General features: G+C 51.3%; 1 protein-coding gene across 4 annotated transcripts in view; it reads left to right on the top strand.

Annotated features, from left to right (window-relative positions):
* PODXL (podocalyxin like) overlaps positions 1 to 16,328 on the top strand; it is a 45,967-nt gene extending 29,639 nt beyond the window's left edge. Inside the window, exons 3-9 of one of the 4 annotated variants that reach the window (XM_065672380.1) lie at positions 1,751 to 1,893; positions 2,741 to 2,806; positions 7,868 to 8,024; positions 9,139 to 9,200; positions 9,285 to 9,452; positions 11,294 to 11,350; positions 12,553 to 16,328. In XM_065672380.1, the coding sequence (XP_065528452.1) occupies positions 1,751 to 1,893; positions 2,741 to 2,806; positions 7,868 to 8,024; positions 9,139 to 9,200; positions 9,285 to 9,452; positions 11,294 to 11,350; positions 12,553 to 12,744 (845 nt within the window). In that variant the 3' untranslated portion in view covers positions 12,745 to 16,328. Of the gene's footprint in view, positions 1 to 1,750; positions 1,894 to 2,740; positions 2,807 to 7,867; positions 8,025 to 9,138; positions 9,201 to 9,284; positions 9,453 to 11,293; positions 11,351 to 12,549 lie in introns of all 4 variants that reach the window. The other 3 variants (XM_065672296.1, XM_065672539.1, XM_065672465.1) reach the window with 3 other exon arrangements.
* The last annotated feature ends 7,583 nt before the right edge of the window (positions 16,329 to 23,911 follow it).

Genomic DNA, 23,911 nt, shown 5'->3' with positions numbered 1-23,911 from the left:
TTGTAGGCATTGTAGAGTTGGTGAAACAGATTGACAGCACCCAAATGCTGACTGCAGAAGATCCCTGGTATGGCTGACGGCTTAGTGAAGGCTGTCTGGGCATGCACAGAAAATAAGCTTTAGATGACTAAGGAGATTTTGTGGCTAAACTCTGAGTCTACAAGCACTAGAGAGTCTAAGTAGCTAGGTAGGGTACTCATCATCGCTGCAGGGGGTTTGGCTGCTGACTTTGGTCTGAGCAGCATTACGAGTGCCTATGTGGTGTTTGGGGTCTTGCTGAGCACCATTAATGTGTTTTCTCTGGAGCTTTGCAGAGTTGTGTTAATTCCCACATGCCCTGGTGAGGCACAGCTTAGGCTCCCTGTTGGCATTTTGTCTGGTAGCATTGGAATCACACTGTGGGACTGTGAGGGTTCCATGGAGCCTTCCAGACCTGGGTGGGATTGTGGGATCAGCTCCCATCTGGCCCTGAATAAAAGCTGTGATGACACTGAAGCCCTTCCTTAACTTCCCCTGGACAATGTTGTTCTTGACCCAATTTCAGTTACCTGCAATACAGAAGCCACTCAAAAGCCATCTCCATCCCCCTTCAGCCTTAAGCATCACTTACTGCAAGACCACCTTCACTGGCTTCATCCATGTCATGTTTTGAGCAAGCCAGCAGGCTTGAGGAGGTGAAAGGGGTATCTTCATGAAGGATGTTTCTTTCCCCTCCTGCTCCACAGGACAGTTCTCTATTAAAAGATGAGACATGAAATCGTGTTAATTCAGATTTGACCTCGAGCATTGAGCATGAAGAGGTCTAAAAAACTTTTGCATTTGATAAGTTAGTGAGAAAAGGCAATAGAAACAGACGGCTCTCATGGAGCCTTCAGAATGGGTCTGGGAAAGAAATATCCCTCATCTTTTCTGTAGTCTCAAAAAGTAGCCTCAAAAGCAAATGGGATGTGAAAGAGATGCGGCATTTTAATCCTCTTTGTCAACAGATTAATTAGGAATTCAGGGATGGGGATCCATTTATTCACAAGGATATGGGGAGGCAGGGGGCTGCTTTACTCTGTGCACTACTTCCATTGCATTGTAAGATGCTATGGACCTTAACAATGGCATCTGAGGTGATCTCAGGTATTTGAGGCACCTCCATTGGGCTGGTAGACGTGGGGCATGTGCCCTTTGGGAATAGCAGGCAGGCAGGACACCCCAGGCTGTCTCCCATAGTACCAGCCACTACTCCTAAGCACGTTACCCTGGGCTTCTTCCTAGCTGATGGAGATGCAGCCAACAGAGGTTATGGGCTTTCATCCCCTCCTAATGGCAGTGGCTGCAGTTGTCAGTGGGATTGCGCAGCGATCTCCTTTCACTGCAAGGTCTGGGTAACCAGCTCAGGTAGCCTACGTTTGGTGTAGAAATGTCTATGGAATCCCCACTAGATAAAGTTAAATGAGGGCTATCCCATTTTCCCAGCAATACTCCTCTTTTAAGTCATTCCCCAGCTACCAACACACAGTCATTACGTTGCCCTGGGGTTCACCTCTCCACAACAGCCTGATGGGTTTCACCAGCAGAAAATAAAGCCAGCAGTAAGACATTTTCCTTATCAAAGTTAATTTTTAACCCAAAAAAAAAGAGCAATCCAAAGCCTCTCCAAGCTTCGGCACCATTAGCTTCACAAATGGAGCTGTGTCACCTGTATCCTCTGTACTGTATCAGTGTCTGTCTGCTTGTTTTTTGGTATCTACTGGGGACCCAGACCAGAGAAGACATCCATCAACCAAGCCTGCAAGTGCTGACCGGAGCCCTGCCAGTGCACAGCCGTCATCCCCATCCCTGGGGGACCAGACAGCGAGCTGCAGTCCTGGCCATCAGCACCCTAACATTTCATTCCAAAATGAGGTAATGAAGCGTAAGGGAAGGTGAGCACTTCATGGTGGTGTCTGTTACTGTTTAGCTGGCATCCCGTGTACATGTGGAGTCTGCAGCTCTTCTCACTGCACAGGGAGATCTGCCTTAGGAGAACATGGGGCAGCAAAATAACTCTAGACCATAGAATCATGGAATGGTTTGGGCTGGAAGGGACCTTTAATGGTCACCTAGTCCAACCCCTTTCTCCTCTTGCTTTCCAGTGAAGAGACACGGAGGATGGAGGATGGAAGTGAAGGGGATTATGGTCTGGGTGCTGAACAGGGAAGAAGTATAATTTGGGAAGAGGGAGAGAGCCATTATGTAGAGCAGAAGCTGCCTTGGGGTGGACTTGGGCTTGACAAGAGGCCAAAGAATCCAATTAGCATAAACCATGCATGGATGCTATTAGCAGAAAACAGTTTGGGAGAGTAGGGGTTCTTAAAACACAAGCCACAATAACTAAAGTGCTTGGAAGGAAGGAAGGGGATTCTACTCCTAGATACTCGTCTTTTGTAGAGTAGGACTGCGTCAGGCCCACTGGCATGGATCTCCCCACTGTCCAAGCCAATTCCTGCTTTACCCCGTACTGCAAATCCTAAACCTGGTTTGGGAAGTGCATTAGCAACATCCCGCAGACGGCCCTGTCAGTTACCTGTGAAAACCCTTTCACATACAAAGAGTTGAGTGAAGGGCTCCCAAATCTGTCTCATTTCCATCAAGTGGGTCAGAGCTTTGGTTGAGGTGTCTCCTGATTCAGGGTAGTGTGCTGTACCGGTGACCAACTCTCCTTCCAATCTATGTCAATGATGCGAGAGTTGCTTTTCTTCTGTCCTTCCAGGTCATCTGTAAAGACCAAGTGCAAAATACTTGGCCCACCATATACCTGAAAGAAGCTAAAACCTGTGTAAGTACCACCCTTTGGGACTTCTATGTAGAACCCTACAGCAGCTGTGTTGCTGTTGGAGATCAGCTTTTAACCTGTGGTACCCTGAGCGTGTGAGCCTGTAAAGATGAGAGTGGTTTCATCAAAATGAGTACAACCACTTTAGGGGTGTAAAATGACAGCACCCACTGTGCTCCTGGAGGAGGAGAAGCACAGGTCTGCTGCCATCTCATGGTCATCACCTTCCTGCTTTGGCTTTTGCTTGGTGTAAATGCTCCTTGCCTGTGCACCCACAGAAGTGACGATGCCCTGAGCTGTGCTGCCCGCAACACTGAGGATGACTCCAAAGAGGGAGCTTATTACCTTGATGACCATGTCCAAGGCAGGACAGCCTCTCCTGATACCATCCCCTGCCCTGCTTTGTGCAATGTCTGAACCTGCAGCTTCTCAACAAGTTTTAAATCGGATGCATAAACAAATTTCATCAGATTGATAAAGTCTAATTTTAGAGCCCAAAGCACCGGGGTGCCTTATGACCATGCTGCTGTTTAAGTCTTCCCTTCTCCTTCTGGGTGCAGATGGAGCCAGTGTCATAGCATCATAGAATTCCAGCCTGGTTTGGGTTGAAGGGACCTTAAAGTTCACCCAGTTCCAACCCCTGCCACGGGCAGGGACCCCTTCCACTGGAGCAGCTTGCTCCAAGCCCCTGTGTCCAACCTGGCCTTGAGCACTGCCAGGGATGGGGCAGCCACAGCTTCTCTGGGCACCCTGTGCCAGCGCCTCAGCACCCTCACAGGGAAGAGCTTCTGCCTAAGAGCTCAGCTCAGTCTCCCCTCTGGCAGGTTCAAGCCATTCCCCTTGTTCTATCACTGCATGCTCTTTCCTCCCCATGGCTTCACTGGAGCTGTGCTGGGAGGCTTTTTGGCAGCAGGGGTGGTTTGGCTGGGAAGTGCCAGTGCACAGAGATGTGTTGCTGAGCTGAGCGCTGTGCAGACATCACAGCTTGGCATCATCCATCCCTCCTGTCTGCCCGCTCCGCTGGGCGCTGGCGAGCCAGCGAGTCTGCTGCCCTGCTTCCCTCAAATTCCTCTGGGCACCATCATGGCCTGAAGCATTGTTAGTACCAAATGCCACTTAGAGCTTGAAACAGCCTGTGAGGGTGCATCCTCCCATCGCATCGCGCTCCTCGGCTGCCAAAACACCTCCCACCCGCTCAACGTTAATGTTCCACTCGGTGTATTCCTGAACTCCAACAGATTCGGATGCCTCCCAAGCCGAGCAGATAACAGAGTGGCACTATCCGGTTTCCCTGCTTTGTAGGGACGGTAAACAAGGCTCTGGCCAAATCCTGACAGCGAAGTGAAAAAAGCCTTTGCATTTCACAAGCCGTGGGAAAACAGGAAAGCGCGCGCTATAAGGAGGAGTGTTCCAGAAATGGATCCAGTCGTGGTGCTCAAGAAGGAGCCGGAGTCAGGGCAGCACTGTGCTAACAATGCTGTTAGTTGGTTCCCTTCCCTCAGCTACAGTGAGGCTTGAGAAGCATCAAAGACATGGGTGTTGGTGGGGATGTGTCCAGGTCAAAGGGAGGAGGGCAGTGCAGACCAGCTCCATGCATGCGGCAGCACTGGTGATGCTGGGGCCCCAGGGAAATGGTTGGGACCGAACCCAAGAACTGGGTTTCTCCACCTGCAATAAACGTAAAGATCAAAAAAACCCTCCCCAAAACTCCCCCAAAAGCCAAAAAGAAAAGGTAAATCCTACAAAACCCCTCAAATACATGGTTAGTACAACTTTGTGGACCAAAGGTATTTTATGGTCTGGTTAGTTCCCAACATCCTCCCTTTTCAGGTGATGCTTAACAGTTTGATCCGTGTTCCCCCACCTTCCCTTTTTCCTCTTCTCCTCCCTTTGATTACAACAGGACCTTAGTTTCTTAATGATACTTACTAGCTTGATGCGTTGCATTCCATAGGATGACTTTCCCAAGGTGTGGCTCACAAGTGTAGCTTCAGTGGGGTGTTGGCTGCTTCAGGTGCTCCAGCCTTGGGATGGATGGATGGATGGATGGATAGAAGGATAGATGGAAGGATGGATGGATGGATGGATGGATGGATGGATGGATAGATAGATAGATAGATAGATAGATAGATAGATAGATAGATAGACAGATGATTGATAGATGATTGATAGACAGATGATGATAGATAGATAGATGATAGACAGATGATTGATAGATGATTGATAGATGATGATAGATAGATAGATAGATAGATAGATAGATAGATAGATAGATAGATAGATAGATAGATGATAGATAGATGATTGATAGATGATAGATAGATAGATAGATAGATAGATAGATAGATAGATAGATAGATAGATAGATAGATAGATGGATGGATGGATGCTTTGTTCCTCATCCCAACCCCAAAACGTGTTAAGTGAAGCGAGAGGTTGAGATTGCTGGGGTGGCTGGTGTCTTTGGAGCTGTGCTTCAGCCAGGGAGCCATCCTCCCCTTCCATCGTGTCCCAGGCAGGGACATGGATGTGCCCAGCGAGCTGAGCTGAAGGATGCCGAGCCTGCTCCAGCCAGGGGATGCAAAAGCAACAGTGGGGCCACCAGGACCCGTGCCCAAGGGCGTTTGCTGTGTGACGCCAGCCAGTGTGGGGCCAGCAGGAGGGTCTCTGAGCAGGCAGAGGGACCCCTCACGGTGCAGGGTCGTGGTCCCCGGGCCCCGTCCAGCTGCCGGGGCTGCTTTGTTGACTCAAGTGCCGTTACCTCATTCGGGGATGTTGGTTTTTGGTCCCCGCCAGTGTGGGAACCGGATTCGAGCTGCTCGGCAGCGCCTCTCAACTCGGGCCAAGGAATGCGAGCGGCTCCGGGCGGCTGGAGGGGAGAGCTGCCAGGGTCGGGCACTGCGGATGGGGCATCCCCGGTGGATGCAGTGGGGTCCCCATGCCCCTTTCCTACCCTGGAAAGGGTAGATCTTCCCAAATCAGCCTCTGAAAGGGTTTAGGCTCTGCTCACTGCAAAGCGGTTCAGTGCTCAGCTGGGTTTTTGCCTCGCATCTGATTTAACTTCCTACGCAAAAAAAGGTGCGTTTTGAAGGGGTTTTTCTTCCCCCATGGGGTGGTAGAAGGGGAAGTGCGTTATGAAGGGTTGGGTGAAGGCAGAGCTGCAGCAGAACCTGGGGAAGGGGGATGCAGAGAGGCTTTTCGTGCCTCTGCTGAGCAGAAAATGCAGCACAGGCAGGGACTGATAAAACACAGGGTATTTAAAGCGTAGGAGCACAACCCAGCGTCCAAAGATGATAAAAGCACCGCCCTGAGCCATAGCCCTCTCCTCCCTGTCCTGCTGGGGATGAGCTTTCAGGGGGATGCTGCCACACTAAGGTCTTGTCTTGCTGCCCAAGGGCTGCCCTGGCACAGGGCTGCGGCAGGGTTCGTGGAGTCATGGAATGGTTTGTGTTGGAAGGGACCTCAAAGCGCATCCAGCTCCAACCCCTGCCATGGGCAGGGACACCTCCCCCTAGAGCAGCTTGCTCCAAGCCCCATCCAGACCATCCTTGCTGGGTCCTGCTTGCTCCAATCCATCAGCATCCCACTTGCTCCACTGCAAGGATGGGAGAGGCCTGGATGAGGAAGGCACCTAATCTCACCCCATCTTATCTAAACATCTGGGAAGCAGCGGCGGAGACAGGATGCACTTGCCGGGGCGGAAGACTGGTCCTAGGCACAGTGCAAGGGTGAGCTCAGCACTGTGAGGCCCTGGCTGTCCCTGGGGACCACCAATGGCCCTTGCCTGTCCTTTCACCTTGTACAGGGAGAAACTTCCCTCTGGCTCCTCTACTGAGTCCACACCATCCCAGCTGCATCCCTGGGTGGGATTTGCCTGCAAGAAACCTGGAGAGGGGCTTTGGACAAGGGCCTGTAGGGACAGGCCAAGGGGAATGGCTTTAACCTGCCCGAGGGGAGACTGAGATGAGCTCTTAGGCAGAAGCTCTTCCCTGTGAGGGTGCTGAGGCGCTGGCACAGGGTGCCCAGAGAAGCTGTGGCTGCCCCATCCCTGGCAGTGCTCAAGGCCAGGTTGGACACAGGGGCTTGGAGCAAGCTGCTCCAGTGGAAGGGGTCCCTGCCCATGGCAGGGGTTGGAACTGGATGAGCTTTAAGGTCCCTTCAACCCAAACCAGCCTGGGGTTCTATAGGAGCTGTACATACAGCATCACCGCATACAGGACCTGTGCATGCAGCCGGTGATTGTCTCTAGCTTAGTGAGCACCCAGTTGCTACAAAGCATCAAGCAGATATAAAAAGCCTCTGGAACATCTCAGAGGCAAAATGGGCTCCATCCACCCCTCTGCCACCCCTCCAGCTATGTCCAGGCTAAACCCTTCCAGCGACGCTCCAGTTTATCCGGAATGAAAACTCTTCCTTTTGCCTCTGCAGAGCCATGGGGAAGATCTGGGGAGGACAGGGACCCATGTTGGTGGGGAAAGAGGGTAGAAATGTGGGTGGCTGGGATGGCTGCAGATACCCATGAGGGCACAGGGACGGCTGCACAGCCCTATCCTGCTCCCACCGTGGCCCCTGGTCCTCCCTGCCCCACTTCCCTTGGGAACCTGCTATTCCTGTAACGCCAAAAGCTGCAGCTCCCAGATAAGGCCCCGGTGGGGAATGTCAGCCAAGAGCTTGGCTTCTTGTATAGAAACTCCTCTTAAACCTTTCCTGTTCCCTGGAAATGACCGGCAGCCTCCAGGCAGTGCAGCGGGATGGGGCGGGATGGGGATGGACACAGTATCCCTGGTGATGGAGGGGCATGGGGATGGACACAGCATCCCTGGTGATGGGGGGTGATGGGGATGGACACAGTATCCCTGGTGATGGGATGGAGATGGACACAGCATCCCTGGTGATGGGATGGGATGGAGATGGACACAGCATCCCTGGTGATGGGGGGAGATGGGGATGGACACAGCATCCCTGGTGATGGGATGGGTTGGGGCTGGACACAGCATCCCTGGTGATGGGATGGGATGCTCCTGGGGTTGGGGGGACCATGCTGAGCCCTGTCTGTCCCTGCAGGAGGAGTGGAGAGCTGCCAGCACCAACATGTCCTTCTTTGAGAGCTTCTGCTCCACAGCCCAGCATGTGTTCAGTGCCAGCAGGGAGACATGTACAGTGACACTGAGCACCCACGAGCCCCGCTCCCAGCACTGGGCTGTGCACGCAGTCATACACAGTGAGTATGATCCCAGCATCCTGCATGGAGTGAGATGGGATTGGGGACACTGGGGTGGGGATGCGGACTGAGGCTTGGCACAACTCCTGGGTCATTGAATCCCAGATTGGTTTGGGTTGGAAGGGACCTTAAAGCTCATCCAGTTCCAACCCCCTGACATGGGCAGGGACATCTTCAACTATACCAGGGTGCCCAGAACCACATCAGCCTGGCCTTGAATGCATATCCTGGATCTTAGCTAAGGGGCTCCCCTCCTTGGGCTGCCCCATCCTCAATGGATTTGGAGAGGCACAATGATCCCAGCAATGCCTTGCTCCCCAGTGAATGCATCAGATCATTCTCTCATCCATGATGAGTCAAGGCAGGGAGCAGTTTCCAGGAGGAAAAATTCCTCCCAAGGTGTTTAAATCCGGTGTCCAGACTACATCCTTCCCCAAGAGACTACAGAGTGTTCAAGGCCAGGTTGGACACAGGGGCTTGGAGCAAGCTGCTCCAGTGGAAGGGGTCCCTGCCCGTGGCAGGGGTTGGAACTGGAGGAGCTTTAAGGTCTCTTCAACCCAAACCAGGCTGGGGTTCTTGCCCATGTTGGAGCCCTTTGGGGAAATCTGGCTTGGACAGGGGTGCCCAAACACTCCTTTAGTACCAGGGTGTTGGGAGGATGCAGACATCACACTGCTCTAGCAGGAGGCGGAGGAAGGACTCAGCTCCATCATCATCATCATCAAAGCAAGGGCTGGGGGGGAGTGTCCAGCCTCCAGTACCCAATAACAAGCAGGGCAGAAGGATGCTGAGGACTAATCCTGCACCACTTCATCATGGCCTCGAGTAGCTGGTTACAGCCCCTCGCTGGTCTCACTTGTAAACGGCCCATTGGAGACCCTCACCAGTGTGGGCACAGCCTGGGGCTGGGGACTGGGGTCTCTGGGGGTATCCCACTTCCAAGACCAGAGGTCCCAGTTCCTTGTCTAACAGTGGAGATACCTGATAGAGTTGGCTTCATTCATGCACATCTCCATCCACCTCCTCCAGAATGAGGGTTACCCATTGACTGAGAGATGGGGGCACAACCTGCCCCGCTCCCCTAATGCTCATTGCAGCCGCTTTCTTCCCCCAGTCCCTTTGGACCCTGAAAAAGTCCTCGAGCAGCTGAAGGAGAAGAAGGACAAGTTAGAGGAGGTACGTGGGTTCCCTATGGACATCCCCCAGGGTGGGTGATGCAGGGAGTCCTCCTCGAGGCCTGACGCATCCTTTCTGTGGCAGCTCGGCATCGCCAACATCACCTATGACAGAATGGAGAGGGAGATGGTCATCACCGATGAGTTCAGCACGCCCCTGATCATCACCATCGTCACCCTGGCTGGCTCCCTATTGCTGATTGCTGCCATCTACGGCTGCTGCCACCAGCGCTTCTCCCAAAAGAAGGACCAGGTACAGCGGGATAGGGGTGGGATGGGGACCATGAGGCCTTTTTGACTCAATGGCATCTTCAGATGAAGATCATCCCTGTTACCATCTCTGCTGGTAGAGACATCCTGGCTTATCCAGCGAGTATTGTCCTTGCATGTTGCTCAAGGGGTGCCCAAGTCCTTTTCTTTTGTAGTGACAGGACAAGGGGTGATGGGTTCAAATTGAAACAGGGGAAGTTCAGGTTGGAGATAAGGCAGAAGCTCTTCCCTGTGAGGGTGCTGAGGCGCTGGCACAGGGTGCCCAGAGAAGCTGTGGCTGCCCCATCCCTGGCAGTGCTCAAGGCCAGGTTGGACACAGGGGCTTGGAGCAAGCTGCTCCTGTGGAAGGGGTCCCTGCCCGTGGCAGGGGTTGGGGCTGGAGGAGCTTTAAGGTCCCTGCCAATACAAACCAGGCTGGGATTCTATGATAAATGCTGTGCGTGTTCTGGAGGGGCAGGAACTGCTCTTTGGGGGTGTTGAGGCAGCATGAAAACCAGCAGCACCCATCCGTGCTGCCGCCCAACGTACAGGGTGGGTGAGCCGCACCTTTGGGTCATAATTTCAACAAGAAAGGCTTTCCCAACCTAAAAAAAAACCCCTTAAAATACTTCTATGAGTAGGGGAGCAGTTCTGGGTGCCCAGCATCACCCCAGTTCCTCCCCATTGGTGCCAGGGGCTGGGCTCAGGGCGGCTGCACAGCAGCCACAGGAGGGCATCAACACTGCACGGTTCAGCCTTTGGGAGACCTGGACCAGAGCCCAGTTTCAGAGCAGCGGGATTTAAGGAAGAACAGACATGGAAAAACCCCAAATCATTACAATCGTTATCTTAGGAAGCAGTTTTGGGTGATTTAGGTGCAGTATCCACCTGCAAGGACTGGCCATTCCCATGTGAGTAGGAAGAGCTTTGCCACATAAGCAAGGTTTGCATCAGCCTCTGCTGCTCTTGCTGAGGATTAAGCTCCAGAGCAACAGAAAGCTGGGCAGAAATGAGGCTGAAATAGGGTTACCCACCCTCCCGATGGAGAAGCAAACCCCTGCATTTCGTTTCCCCCAAAACCGGCTCATCCTCCCCATGGGGTCCCAACCTCAGCCCAAGGAGCTGTGTGATGCTGAAGGCTAAAGCAGCCTTTGCTTTAAGCGTTTGCACTGGAAGAGATGAACACAAGAGGCAGAGAAGAGGAAACGGATGCAGCATCAGTCTTGGGTTTAAAAGGCTTAATGTTTTGGGGAGGGAATGGGAGAGGATGCAAGACCTCGGTAGATGTTTGACCTCCACTGTGGTCCCCTTGGAGCTTATGGGATTTCACAGCATTTCTTGGCTGAAATGTCCCTGATCAGGGGGAAAAACATCCCAGCAGGGACAGGGAGAAACACAACACTGTTCTTTCCCTGCATTGTTCAGAACACAGCCAGAAATGGGATAATGTTAGTGATGGGAATGTGTACCCCTCATGTAACGTGGTGCAGAGGAACAGGTCCCAGCCCTAATGGATGCTCTGGAGGCCGGTACCCACCAGCCACAGAGTAGGGTATCACAACCAAAGCAAGGGGCTGCCAGTTAGAACTGGATGATCACAAAGTCCCTTCCCACCCTAACCCATGATTCCTCAGCACAGCACTTGCTTAGACCACAGGAAAAGGTTTTCAGACAAAACCAACCCCCTTTCTCCTCTCTGCGTTTGCTTTTGGGTGGTTTCTTTGGTTTTCCTCCTGCTTCTGTCCAAAAAATGACTTGAAAGTTTTTTGTTATTTTTATTTTTCTCCAACCCTTTCCCTCCCTCCCCCCCCCTTTTAAACCCTGTTTTACCTTGGAAATAACCAGCACATCCACCCTGATCTCCCCGGGTTTGATGATGGACATGTGGCCCTGATCTTTAATGTGAGTTCCAACACAGGGATCGGAGGGGCGGGCGCCGCATCCGTAACACCCCAGCTCTCACCCCCAGTGCTTGGTAGGATTCAGTAGCTTTTAACAGGACTAAAGCCTACTAAAGCCCAGCTTTAAAGACCCCCTTCCCCTTGCTGCACGCTGTGCGGGGTGCATTGCCATGGTGGGAGGAAGCGCTGCCCGAGCATCCATCCATGCTGGGGTACCAGCATCTCCATGGGCTGAAACAGCCCCTTAAAAGCTTTCGAGCATCCCACCATCCCTGGCCAAAATGGACCCAGGGGACCCCCAGCAGCACCTTTGCAGCCCCGCTCTGCTAGTGCCAAAGCTGCAGTTTTGCTTCTCCATCCCTTTCCTTCTCTGTGGATTCCCTCCCATTCCTGTCTCCTGACATTTATTAGGAGCGCTGTAATGAATCAAGCTGTGAATTCAGGTGGAATTTAACAGGGGTGCCCACAGAGAGCCCTGGGCTTCCCAGAAAGGGCTGACCGAGGACTGCAGCTCCCTGGTGAATCGCTCCAGGGCAGGATGGGCATGAAGAAGCCATGGTGGTGAATGCAGAGTTAGGAAGGGTCAGAGGCTGAAGGGCTGGGTTGGAGCCTGAAGCATGGTGTACCAGAGGATGAGGGTGACACAGGGCCTGGTTCATCTTTCCCTGCCTGGTTTCCACCATGAGCTCCAGAACAAGGAGGGATGATGTTTACGGAGGGGCAAATGGGCCAGCAGCATCTTGCCCCAGGTCAAGGGGGAGAATAACAATAAAGCAGCTAGAAAAGGACAGCATACAGGGGAGGGAGAGAACAGAGTGTAGGTAAGGACACAGGAGTTGGGATGCAGGATTGGGGTGAGGCAACGATGCTCAGCTCTTCCTGAGGTCCAGCGGGGACCAAGCCATGGCCAGGCTGAAGCTGGCAACTGCTCCTGGAGGTTTTCCACACGTCTCTGGCTGCTCTTTCCTCCCTTCCACCATTAGCAGTCTCTCTCTTGCCAGCTCCATGCTATCCCCTCGCTGCGCTGGCACTGACTGCAGCCCCCAGCCTCAGCCTCACCACGAAAGGCTCTACACGTGGTTATATCCATCTATATGGGGCAGTGGTCATGGTAAGCTGGGGGGTGACAGCCCCGAGGTGGCACACACAGCACGGCCAAGCTGTTCCTCATTGGGGTTTCTTGGTTTGCTTTCCTCGCAGCAGCGCCTGACCGAGGAGCTGCAGACAATGGAGAACGGGTACCACGATAACCCCACGCTGGAGGTGATGGAGACCTCCTCCGAGATGCAGGAGAAGAAGGTGAACCTCAACGGGGAGCTGGGGGACAGCTGGATCGTGCCGCTCGACACGCTAATGAAGGAGGACCTGGAGGAAGAGGAGGACACGCATCTATAGGATGCAGAACTCGATCAAGCGGACAACCAACCACCACCCCCCCCAAAAGAACCCCACAATTCCTACGTACACGCACACACACAACTCCAAAACAAGGCGGAATTCCCAATAAACCTCAGAAAAATCCATTCCTGAACTCATCATGACCCCTTGTGCCATGGAAGAGGAAGGGACACGAGAAGACACCTCTGGGGCGCATCGTCAACACAAGCCACTGTGGTGGCCACATCTGGACAAGCACCTCCATCACCTGTGGGTGCTCAGCAGGACCTACCACACCAGGCATGGGCTCACGGGGGGGCTTTGCTCCTGGAGAGCTGCTGGTGTCTCCTCCAAGCGTGTCCCCTCCCATCCCAAGTCCAACCACACCAACTGCATCCTCCAAGCTACCGAATCACTCAGAGATGAAGAGAAATAGATGTCAATAGGGTGGGAGAGGGAGCACATGTCCCAAGAGCAAGTAGAGCTAGGAAGTCCTCTAGCCCATGCTGTTTAGTTGTCACTTTGCCCTCCTAACACCCGCGTATCGAGCGGACCAGCCTGTTCCTTGCGTTTTAATCCGGTTTCCATCCTCCCCCCATAAACTGCCGGCTGAAACGCACAAGACCCTGTGTTGTGCCATAGGCAAATGAACACATCCAGACCAGGCTGGATGGGAGGGATGCAGCAGTGCCAAGGGATGCTCCATCCTGTATGATGGATCCTGAACACAATAGGAGACCAGGAGAGGCACAGCAGCTCCTTGTATTGATGCAAAGGGAAGGGAGAGGAAAAGGAATAACTCCTTGAGTTCATTCCTCTGAGGAAGGGTGAAATGAGACCAAGAGCGATGCCTGGTCACTGGTCAAGGCACAAGGTTGGGGGTTCTGGATGTCAAAGAGGGGCTCTTCATCAGGGACTGTAGTGATAGGACAAGGGGTGATGGGTTCAAACTGAAACAGGGGAAGTTCAGGTTAGATCTAAGGCAGAAGCTCTTCCCTGTGAGGGTGCTGAGGCGCTGGCACAGGGTGCCCAGAGAAGCTGTGGCTGCCCCATCCCTGGCAGTGCTCAAGGCCAGGTTGGACACAGGGGCTTGGAGCAAGCTGCTCCAGTGGAAGGGGTCCCTGCCCGTGGCAGGGGTTGGGGCTGGAGGAGCTTTAAGGTCCCTTCCAACCCAAAGCATTCCATGATTCCTGGTGCAGGAGTCTAACTCTGTTACTGCACTCCCCTACAGAAGTGTTGATTGCCTTCCAGTCATTACACAGCAGCATCTCACAGCCCACATCCATCCTGCCCTGAGGCCGTGGGTTACGCGCACCACAGTGGTTTGTGGCTCCTGTGGTCACGTTTTCCTGCATGAGCAGCAGAAGAGGGAAAAGAACAGCAGCACGAGCCAGGTAGCTTGGTGGTGTTCCGGGTTTTCCATTGGTACAGCCCTTGGTGTTCAGTTTAGAAGCTCAGCCCACACCCTCCAGCTCTTCTTCAATAGCTGGTAAAATAAGAGACCAGCAGCAAAGCTGAGACCGAGCCTTGTCCTGCAGCCCTTGGTCTGTTGTGCAGGTCTCCTTTTGCTTTAGAGGGGAAAAGAAGAATACACAGGAGCAGAGAGTGGTTGGACTGAGGCTGTTCCTGGTTTCTTAACTCCCCATCACAGCTCCTGAATGGCTCTAAAAGGATGGGGAGAGTTTTCCAGCTTAGCTCTGGCAGAGGCAGGGATCAGAGCAGGGCTCCATCCTTTATCACATAGGAAACGGAGGAGAGGATGGGAAGGTCATTTAGGTGAGAGTGTCCACCAACACAGGAGGATGTGGTGGTCCCAAGCCCTCTGCAAGCCACAGGGGCTGCAGATGAAGAGCAATGCCTGAGCACGGCCTTTCCTTTCCCCTGCTTGCCATGAACCAGGCATTCACCAACGCACAACACCCCGTTCCCTTCGGGCTCTGCCACCAAGTCAACACGATGGGGATCCGCTCCCATGGCTGCCCTGAATGAGGGGAGAAGCAGAGCTGAGCAATGGAAAGCTTGGAGAAACACGGATCGATTTGGTCCTTGGGAATACACGTGAAGGAGAGGGTCGGGGTGGGACAGAAGCTGACAGATGTCGTCTCCAAGGGCCTGGCTCTTCTCCCTTCTCTCCTGCACCGAAGGGCAGTGAGTTTGAAGTGTTCAAACCTCTATATTTTTGTATGTAAATAGTCCTGCTACTCATCAGCGATGTACTCAGCACCCTTCACTCACCCCCTGCACTGCACTGTGGGGAAGTCATTCCGGAGGGGAGGGGGGTTAAAAGGCAAAAAATAAGGAAAGAGAAAGCTAATGGCCAGTCTGGGAGGGGATCCAATTCAACACGAAGCAGGAGAACACCTCCTGCCCACGTAACCCTGTGCCACAGCAGCACCAAGTTCACCTCTAACGCTGCAGCAAGGCTCCAAGAACCTTGCTCTTGGCATTTGCAGTTGTTTTCCGAGCGCCTTCGCTTCCCTGTTGCCCCAAGGAACACGGTGACCTCATGTTCCTGCCCTTGGCATGGGATGAACGCAGCCAAAGGATGGGGTTTTGGCCACAGGAGCTGCTGTAGGGATGCCTCTGGCAGAGCATCTCCTGGCAGTGGCGTTTGGGCACGTGCCTAAAGATCCCCCTTCCCAGCAAAGAGATGCCAAAGTGCTTTAATGAATCAGGTCCAAAGACTTTCCAAGAGAATCCTTCACAAGGCTTGCGGTGAAGCAAGCTGAGATCTTTCCTTGCAGAGCCCAGTGGAGATGTCGGCTGCTCAGCAAGTGCTTACAGCGATTTCTAGTTGAATGGGAATTGTACATTTATTTATTTTTCCAGACACCATATTTTTAATCCACTGATATTTTATAGTCGAGTTTTCCTTCCCCCTATTTAAAGAACTATTTCCATGAGGAAAAAAGAAAAAAAAAAAAAAAGATAAAACCAGTATGTTTTTTATGTTGAGAACATTCTTTTTTGGGATCAAAAAAGAGACATAAAGAGGTAGGAAATGCAGCAATCGAGCATCTTTGGCCTTAATCCTTCCCGTTATAGACTGTAGCCATAACATTTAAACCAAAAATAACAGGTAAAACAAATCTATCCCAGCATTTCCTTCCTCCCTTCCCCACACTCTTCTCTCCCCCAGACCAGCTTTAACACGTTGTACAAAGAGCTTCTTGCCCTTACCTCCTGGTGGGAGCTTTACAAGCAGCTCAGATGTCCTTGCAAGAGACTTTTCTATCTTCAGATTCACATGGAACGTGTAAATACGTCAGGACCATTCATCTCCCGCTCGCAGTGCCATGACCCAAGCGCTGAGGCTGATACTGTGACTGTTGTTGCCTACAGAAGACATACAGAAGACATAATCCATAAGGGACTGCAGAAGGAGAACCTACTTCCCAAAGGCGGCTACCCGTTGAACCTTGCACATATACTAAAAGCTCTTACGTACTGTATAGCAGCATCTCTCACGGGGACAGGAGTCTGATTTACACTGGAATTTACTGAGGAACTGGATTGTAGAGATTATTCTTGCATTTTCCTACAAATATATTTTGAAAGCATCATGTATTTCTGTCAATAAACGTTCTTATGTAAAAGGCTCATTTCTCTGCTGAGTGGTGGACGTGTTACCACGGGATGGGGTTTGAGCTTTGGAAACACGGCACAGGGCTTGCAGGCTTCTCCTAGCAAAGAATATGGGAAAACACTGGAGGAGAAGGAGCAAACCCAACCCAGTCCTTCAGATGCAGGAAGAATCACAGAATCCCAGAATCCCAAGGGTTGGAAGGGACCTCAAAAGATCATCTAGTCCAACCCCCCTGCAAGAGCAGGGTAACCTACAGTACATCACACAGGAACTTGTCCAGGCGGGCCTTGAATATCTCCAGTGTAGGAGGCTCCACAACCCCCCTGGGCAACCTGTTCCAGTGCTCTGTCACTCTTACAGTAAAGAAGTTCTTCCTGATGTTAACGTGGAACTTCCTATGCTCCAGTTTACACCCATTGCCCCTTGTCCTATCACTGGATATCACTGAAAAAAGCCTAGCTCCATCATCCTGACACCTACCCTTTACATATTTGTAAACATTGATGAGGTCACCCCTCAGTCTCCTCTTCTCCAAGCTAAAGAGACCCAGCTCCCTCAGCCTCTCCTCATAAGGGAGATGTTCCACTCCCTTAATCATCTTTGTGGCTCTGCGCTGGACTCCTTCAAGCAATTCCCTGTCCTTCTTGGACAGAGGGGCCCAGAACTGGACGCAATATTCCAGATGCGGCCTCACCAAGGCTGAGTAGAGGGGGAGGAGAACCTCTCTTGACCTACTAACCACTCCCTTTCTAATGCACCCTAAGATGCCATTTGCCTTCTTGGCCACAAGAGCACATTGCTGGCTCATGGTCATCCTCCTATCCACCAGGACCCCCAGGTCCCTTTCCCCTTCACTACTTTCCAGCAGGTCACCCCCCAACCTGTACTGGTCCATGGGGTTGTTCTTCCCCAGATGCAAGACTCTACACTTGCCCTTGTTAAATTTCATCCAGTTTCTCCCCGCCCAACTCTCCAGCCTGTCCAGGTCTCGCTGAATGGCAGCACAGTCCTCTGGTGTGTCAGCCACTCCTCCCAGTTCTGTGTCATCAGCAAACTTGCTGAGGGTGCACTCAGTTCCTCAGAACTTCTGGTCTGGGTGACGTGGTCTGGTGCGAGGCATCCCTGCCCATTGCAGGGGGTTGGAACTGGATGAGCTTACGGTCCTTTCCAATCCAAACCCGTCTGTGATTTCCCATGCCAAAGGCAGTAAGATAGTGGTGGAAAACATCTTGTAATTCAAACCCGAGAAAGCTCAGAGGGGTGGGATGCTCATGATGTGGGTGAGAGCAGCCCCACCATGACCAGAGCATCTGCTCGATTTACTGGTGCCTTTAAGCCCTTGTTTCTGAACTTCATCCTAACTCAAACCTAGGCTGCCGCCCCTCCTTACACTTGAGTCATGCTGTAGAGGAGGGAATCAAACCTCAAACCCCTAAGCCAAAAGACCCTGATGAAAGAGGAACACCAAGGGCAAGAGCAGGATCTCCTCCAGCAGCAGCATGGACAGTTCAGCAGCTCCATTGACCTCTAAGTGCCCAAAATAAAACATTTTGACCCAGGGTAAGTTTCCACTTATGCAAAGGAAGTAGGAAAAGAAAGAAAAAAAATTGATTTGATTCAAATATCAATATTCCAGAGCTGGCTGCCCCATCCCTGGCAGTGCTCAAGGCCAGGTTGGACACAGGGGCTTGGAGCAAGCTGCTCCAGTGGAAGGGGTCCCTGCCCATGGCAGGGGCTGGAACTGGCTGAGCTTTAAGGTCCCTTCCAACCCAAACCACTCCATGATTAAAGATTGATGGGTTGCGTGGGGCTGTGCTCTAACTCTGTGTTCCTGCTCATTAAGTTCTTGCAGCTGCTCAGCACAGGCTGGATTTATGGGGCACTGACCCAGCCCATGGATGGGTGCAGGGAACAGGGTGTTTTCTCAGCTGTTCTGTGCTATGGAGGAACACAGGAGGCTCCTCTAGCAGCAACAGTGACAGCCACTGGGGCATAACCCACCTCCTGGTTCACAACACCTCCAACAAGGCCTTCGCAGACTTAAAATCACAGAATCACACAGGCTGGAAAAGCCCTTTAAGCTCATCCAGTCCAACCGTTCCCCAGCACTGCCAAGGCCACCACTGCCCCATGGCACTGAGGCCTCGTCTCCACGCTGTGTGAGCACTCGCAGGGCCGGTGCCTGCAGCCCTGCCCTGGGCAGCCTGTTCCAATGCCTGAGCACCTCTGGGGCAGGAATTGTTCCTCAGCTCCATCTAAACCTGCCCTGGTGCAGCTTGAGGCCGGTTCCTCTTGTCCCATCCCTTGTTCCTTGGGAGCAGAGCCCAGCCCCTCCTGGCTCCATCCTCCTGTCAGGCACTTGTAGGGAGCCACCAGGTCCCCCCTGAGCCTTCTCTTCTCCATCTGAACCCCCCAGGTCCCTCAGCCGTTCCCCATCACACTTGGGTCCAAGCCCTGCACCAGCTCCATTGCCCTTCTCTGGCCCCGCTCCAGCCCTTCAATGTCTCTCTTGCAGTGAGGGGCCCAGAGCTAAACACAGAATTCAAGGTGCAGCCTCACCAGTGCCCAGTGCAGGGGCACAATCCCTGCCCTGGCCCTGCTGCCGCACTGGTGCTGGTACAGGCCAGGATGCTGGTGGCTTCTTGACTGGCTGATGCATGTTCGATCAGCATCCCCAGGTCCTTCTCTGTGAGCAGCTTTCCAGCCTCTCTTCCCAAAGGATGTAGCAAGCAGTTAGGATGAAGGGATCTCACACACCCCTGCTGGCATATACATTTTTATTAAGAAAAAAAAATGAACAAAATACATTCTCTCCTTATGTACATTACATACAACATAACTACAGCTGTAATATTCCTTGTATCACCCATTCGTTTATGTACAGCATGGCGCTTACACATCGACCCAGAAACCATCAGAGATGATTTATACCAAGGAAGGAAATACCCCCACTCCAGGCTGAACAAGGATCATCTGTAATGGAAGGAGCAGGATGGGGAATCACCAGAGCCCAGGAATGATGCCTGTAACCACCACGGGCTCTGGTCTAGTCAGTATTTGACTGGCCTGTGTGCAGGTCACAGTGTTCCCCATGGATGCTCCTCTCCAGCCCAGGGCTGTCTGCACCCCTTGGTTCAGCATTGCTGTGGTCAGGTACCCAAGACAACAACTGCAGGACACAAACCAAAGGGAATTCAGATGGACGCCGGTCTGTGGGATTGCTGGAGGGATGCTTCATGTCGGATGCCACAACAGGAAACAAAGGCCAAACTGCGGACAAGGGTTGGACACTCACAACTCCAAGCACTACACAGGGAAAACCAGGTTTTGGGGACCACGTGAGGGTGCAGAGGACGAGATAATGAACATTGAAGGTCCTCACACAATACAAACACCACACAATACAGTGTCATGGTAAGAGAAGAGGCAACAGCTCATAGAAACAGCTTGAAAAACCACCCCTAACCAGGTGATGGTGTCCAGCCAGCCAGATATTGGTGTTCAACCACAAGCTACCCAAATCCTGTGTATGCTATCACCTAAAAGAGAAGTTACTTCAGCAAAGTCGAATATTCACAGGGAAAATGCTGAGGCTCAATGCTTCTAAATGAGGCACATTGCATTGCAGCATCTAAATGTACAGGATGCACATCACCCCAGCCCACAAGGACGGGTCATCATCTCCCATTAACTGCGAACAAGCCAACAAGGCTCTAACTTTCTACCCTGGTCTGCCAGGTCAGGGCCTCCAAGGCTCAAGAACTCCTACAAACGGGTTTATTTGTGTAATTAAGCTCTTTCCTCTTCCTAAAGGTCTCTCCAGCATCCCCTCATTTCCTGCTGTGGAGGAGCGTGCGCTGGAAGGCACAGCAGAAAATACAGCTTTAGTACGGAGTAACAAGCTACAAGGGGCTTGTTTTCTTTTCCACTACCCAGCACAGCAGCTTCTGAAGTGGAAAGTGTTTTGCACATCAAAACACCAAGGGGAGGGAGACGGGAGGAAGGAGAGGAATGATGAGGGAGAGATGAAGGCAAAACTCAGCCTTCATTGCTCCTTTGCCTTCCCAATTACAGTGGCAGATGAGAAAGGGAAAATGACTCAGCAACAAGAGTTATCTCCTCCATGGAGAGATAAAAGTCCTCTCAAGTATGGGAGGTCTCCACACTGCCTGGGGAAGGAAATCAAGCTGTCACCTTTTGACTACAGGGCAACAGAGGTAGAAGCATCCTCTGCTGTTCAGACCGGACTATATGCAGTGAATCCACAGATTTGCACCTAGGGTTCGTAAGAGCCTTTTGCCCCTTTTAAAAGCTGAGTTTTGGGGTGATGAATTCACTTCTCAGCCTCCTTTAATAAGCAGACCCCATTCACACTCTTCTATTTAAGTGAAACACAAAATAATTGACTGGATCCCTTGGGAGCCAGTTACAAAGTCGGGATATTTAAAGTGTATTTTGTCATCATTAGGGAGAAAAACCTGTCTATTGGTATCTGGGACATGGAGCAGACAGCAACCACTGAGCCACTGTTGTGGTCCAGCCTCCCCACCATCACAGTAATTAAAAAGCAGCTAATCTCCCTTAATCTCACTGGCAGCTTTCATCAGAAAAGGCTTTAACAGTCTCTTAAGGCCTGCTCTGATAGCTGACTGTGCTGCACAGCCACCACCGTGTGTGAGCAGTGTTAAGCCCAGCGGGCTTTGTTGCCCCTGTTACAAAAGGGATTGAGGAGGGAAAAGGACTTGTATTATTCTCTTTGGTGTCTTCGGGGTGGGAAGGGCAAAAGCTCGAGGTGAGGCTCCAGGACTAGATCCTGGTATTGCATCCCTTCCATTCAAGAAAGAGCCGAAGAATCCAGCTTGCTGGAATAAAAACCTCTAAACAGCAGAACTGCTTGTTAAATCTTCAAGTCCTTCCACAAGACAGACCACATCTTACACACAACTCCCATGAGCCACCACATTATCCCCAAGCCTATTTCTCTTCCCATTCCCTTTGCTACACTGCAGAAATAACCCAAACACCCCAACTATAAGCTGTTCGTCTTCACTAATAGAAGACTTGGGATGGTGAAAGCAAGTGGCAGAAACCTAGGGTTGGTGTCATCACCTTTTTCTTCTGACAAACAGCTATCACACCCCTGGGGCCACGCAAAATAAACCCTGCAGGGACAAAAAGGGAAACTTATCAGAACATTGAATACGGTTCAGTGTTCAGGAAAATCAGCTCCCACATATCCCCATCCTTACCCCAGAGGAGGAAGAGCCCTTGGGGAGAACAACGTGAATCCCAAGCATCCTTCCTGTTTCAGAGGCAGCACTAAGGCATTTTGCAAAGGAAGCAGCTGGGATATGATGCCACATGGAGAAACCGATGCCTCAACAACCACCACACATCTCTAACCTTTAATTCTTCAGTGGGACTCCATTAACCTTAGGGAAGTCTGAAGACATAGCATTTTAATAGCAGTGAACAGTCACACAGGGAAGAGAAAGTCAAAATAGAGGGGAATACCCAAGGGGCCATGCCTTGACCATCATGCTGGTCAGCATCTATGCTAGTGATAGCTTACTCCTTACAAATGAGTAGCAAAACCAAACATCTAACCTGGTAGAGCCAGTTTTGAGCTATTCACTCACATCACTTTTCCCAGGGATGAACTGAGATGCCACATAGAGCTGAACAGAGTCAAGTGATTTCTGACAGCACTCAAGCACTTACAGTCTCCAGGTAGTAAGTAAAAGCTGCGCTGACATACAGCAAACAGCTGGAAGCCAAGGCATCATGTATCTCTGTCTGCACCAAGTATAAATTAAGACTTCAGGATGCTCAATTGATACACTGACAGCAGCGTAAGCAAGTCTGTGGCTGTAGGTATTTGGAAGCAGAGCACTGAATTTGGGTCACAGCAAGTATCTGGAGTTCACTGCTAACAAATTGAGTTCAACTAGGTGGAAGCAAAGGAGACAGCAGCAATATGTTACCTCGAGGATCTCTGCTTGGGGAAGATGCTGCCTTGCGGACCTCTAGCCCTAAGATATATTGCTGGTGATACAGACAACCCACACAATCACTGTCCTCCTCAGAGGTTCATGTATGGAGCCAAAGCACAGGTGGATAATCCAGAACTCCATCCAGTTCTTTAGCCTCTGAGGAATGCCAAGAGCATACCTGCTGGCATCAACTGTGCTGCTTTCTTATGGAACTCTCCAATGGCAATAAGCAGGTCATTAACCAGCTTCCCCTCTGTAACCACATTTGGATGCAGCGCTTCCAGACAAAAGCATCTGGAGTCAATTTATCCGAGCCCTGAGCCATGGACTGCTCCTAATGGTTCCAGTGCAGTAAACCTACATTTGCCACTCCAACTTTTCATTATAATAGAGGCTTTCAGTAAAACAGGGATTTTGCCTATAAGTTATGACCGCAACTTGAATCATTTCCAGCCTAACCTTTCCCATGAAAGGATATGATGAACTCTACCATACCCAAAGGCGTTTAGATACACTAACAAGCTTCTGACAGTACATTTACCTTTCAACGCTGTTTACAGCTTCCATACGACTATCCGTCTATATTAAGAACAAATCATGTAATCGCTCTTAAACTCCCCTTTCACAAAAAGACCCACCTCCAAATTCTCACATGTACTTATTAACGTGGCCAAGTTCATTCAGAGTTTCCATAATCTTCCTCCTCTATGAGAACAGCAATCATGTTCATCTTCTCAACCGGCCCCACCTCTGTTTCTGTAACATGTTCAGCTATAAAACAACACAAGCACTTCCAGAGACGTACACGAGTTGTTTTTACTGTCAGGACTTCACTTGACAATAGCCAAACATTCCTTCACTGCCAGCCGACTATGAATTCAAAGCACGCTGGAGCTCAAGGTTGCACAAGACATTTTTCTACTTCAAAAATGAATGGAAAGCTAATGATTTTTTGCCATTTTCCCCACAAGCAGCACCGAATGACACCAACAGAATTACTGCATGTAAGGAGATGTAGTTTAAGGGTGCACAGAGCTCATCTGTACTGGAGGTTTCACTCAAGATGCTCTACAAACATATTTCCTTCTCAGTTCTGAACTACAGCAGGCAGCAAGAGAATTACTAGTTGCAGGTACCTGCCACCCTCCTGCATTTGAAACAAGCAGCATTAATGCTCATCTATCTTACAGTAAGAGCAGTAAACAAGTTTCAAGTCAGAACACAGCTCTATCACCCGCTGTCTGCAGCACTCACACGGCAGCACACGATCAGCGTTTTAACTTTGTGACACAGAAAACCCCCTTTGAAAAACTTGCACACATCAGGAAAACGATACAGAAAACAGCTGTCCCACAAAGCCCTATGGAAAACGCTCTTCCGGAGTCATTCCCCTGCTTTGGAAGGAGTCCCTTCTGGAAGAAGGAACAGCTAATGGAGACCCTGACACTTGTGGCTGCTGATTAAATACACAGATGAAGCCAGCGCAATCCCTGGCCACTACCCCTCTGCAAAGAGCCTGCCCTCCTGCAAATAGGTGGCTCCAGTTCCTTTGCTTACTGACTCCTTAAGTCATTACATTTTCAGGTGTTTTATTATCATCAGTGAC

This window comes from Lathamus discolor, chromosome 1, assembly GCF_037157495.1.
Source record: "Lathamus discolor isolate bLatDis1 chromosome 1, bLatDis1.hap1, whole genome shotgun sequence".
NCBI classification, from domain to species: Eukaryota; Metazoa; Chordata; class Aves; order Psittaciformes; family Psittacidae; genus Lathamus; species Lathamus discolor.
Note: the sequence above shows the minus strand (reverse complement) of the source record. Positions and strands in the feature narration are given on the sequence as shown.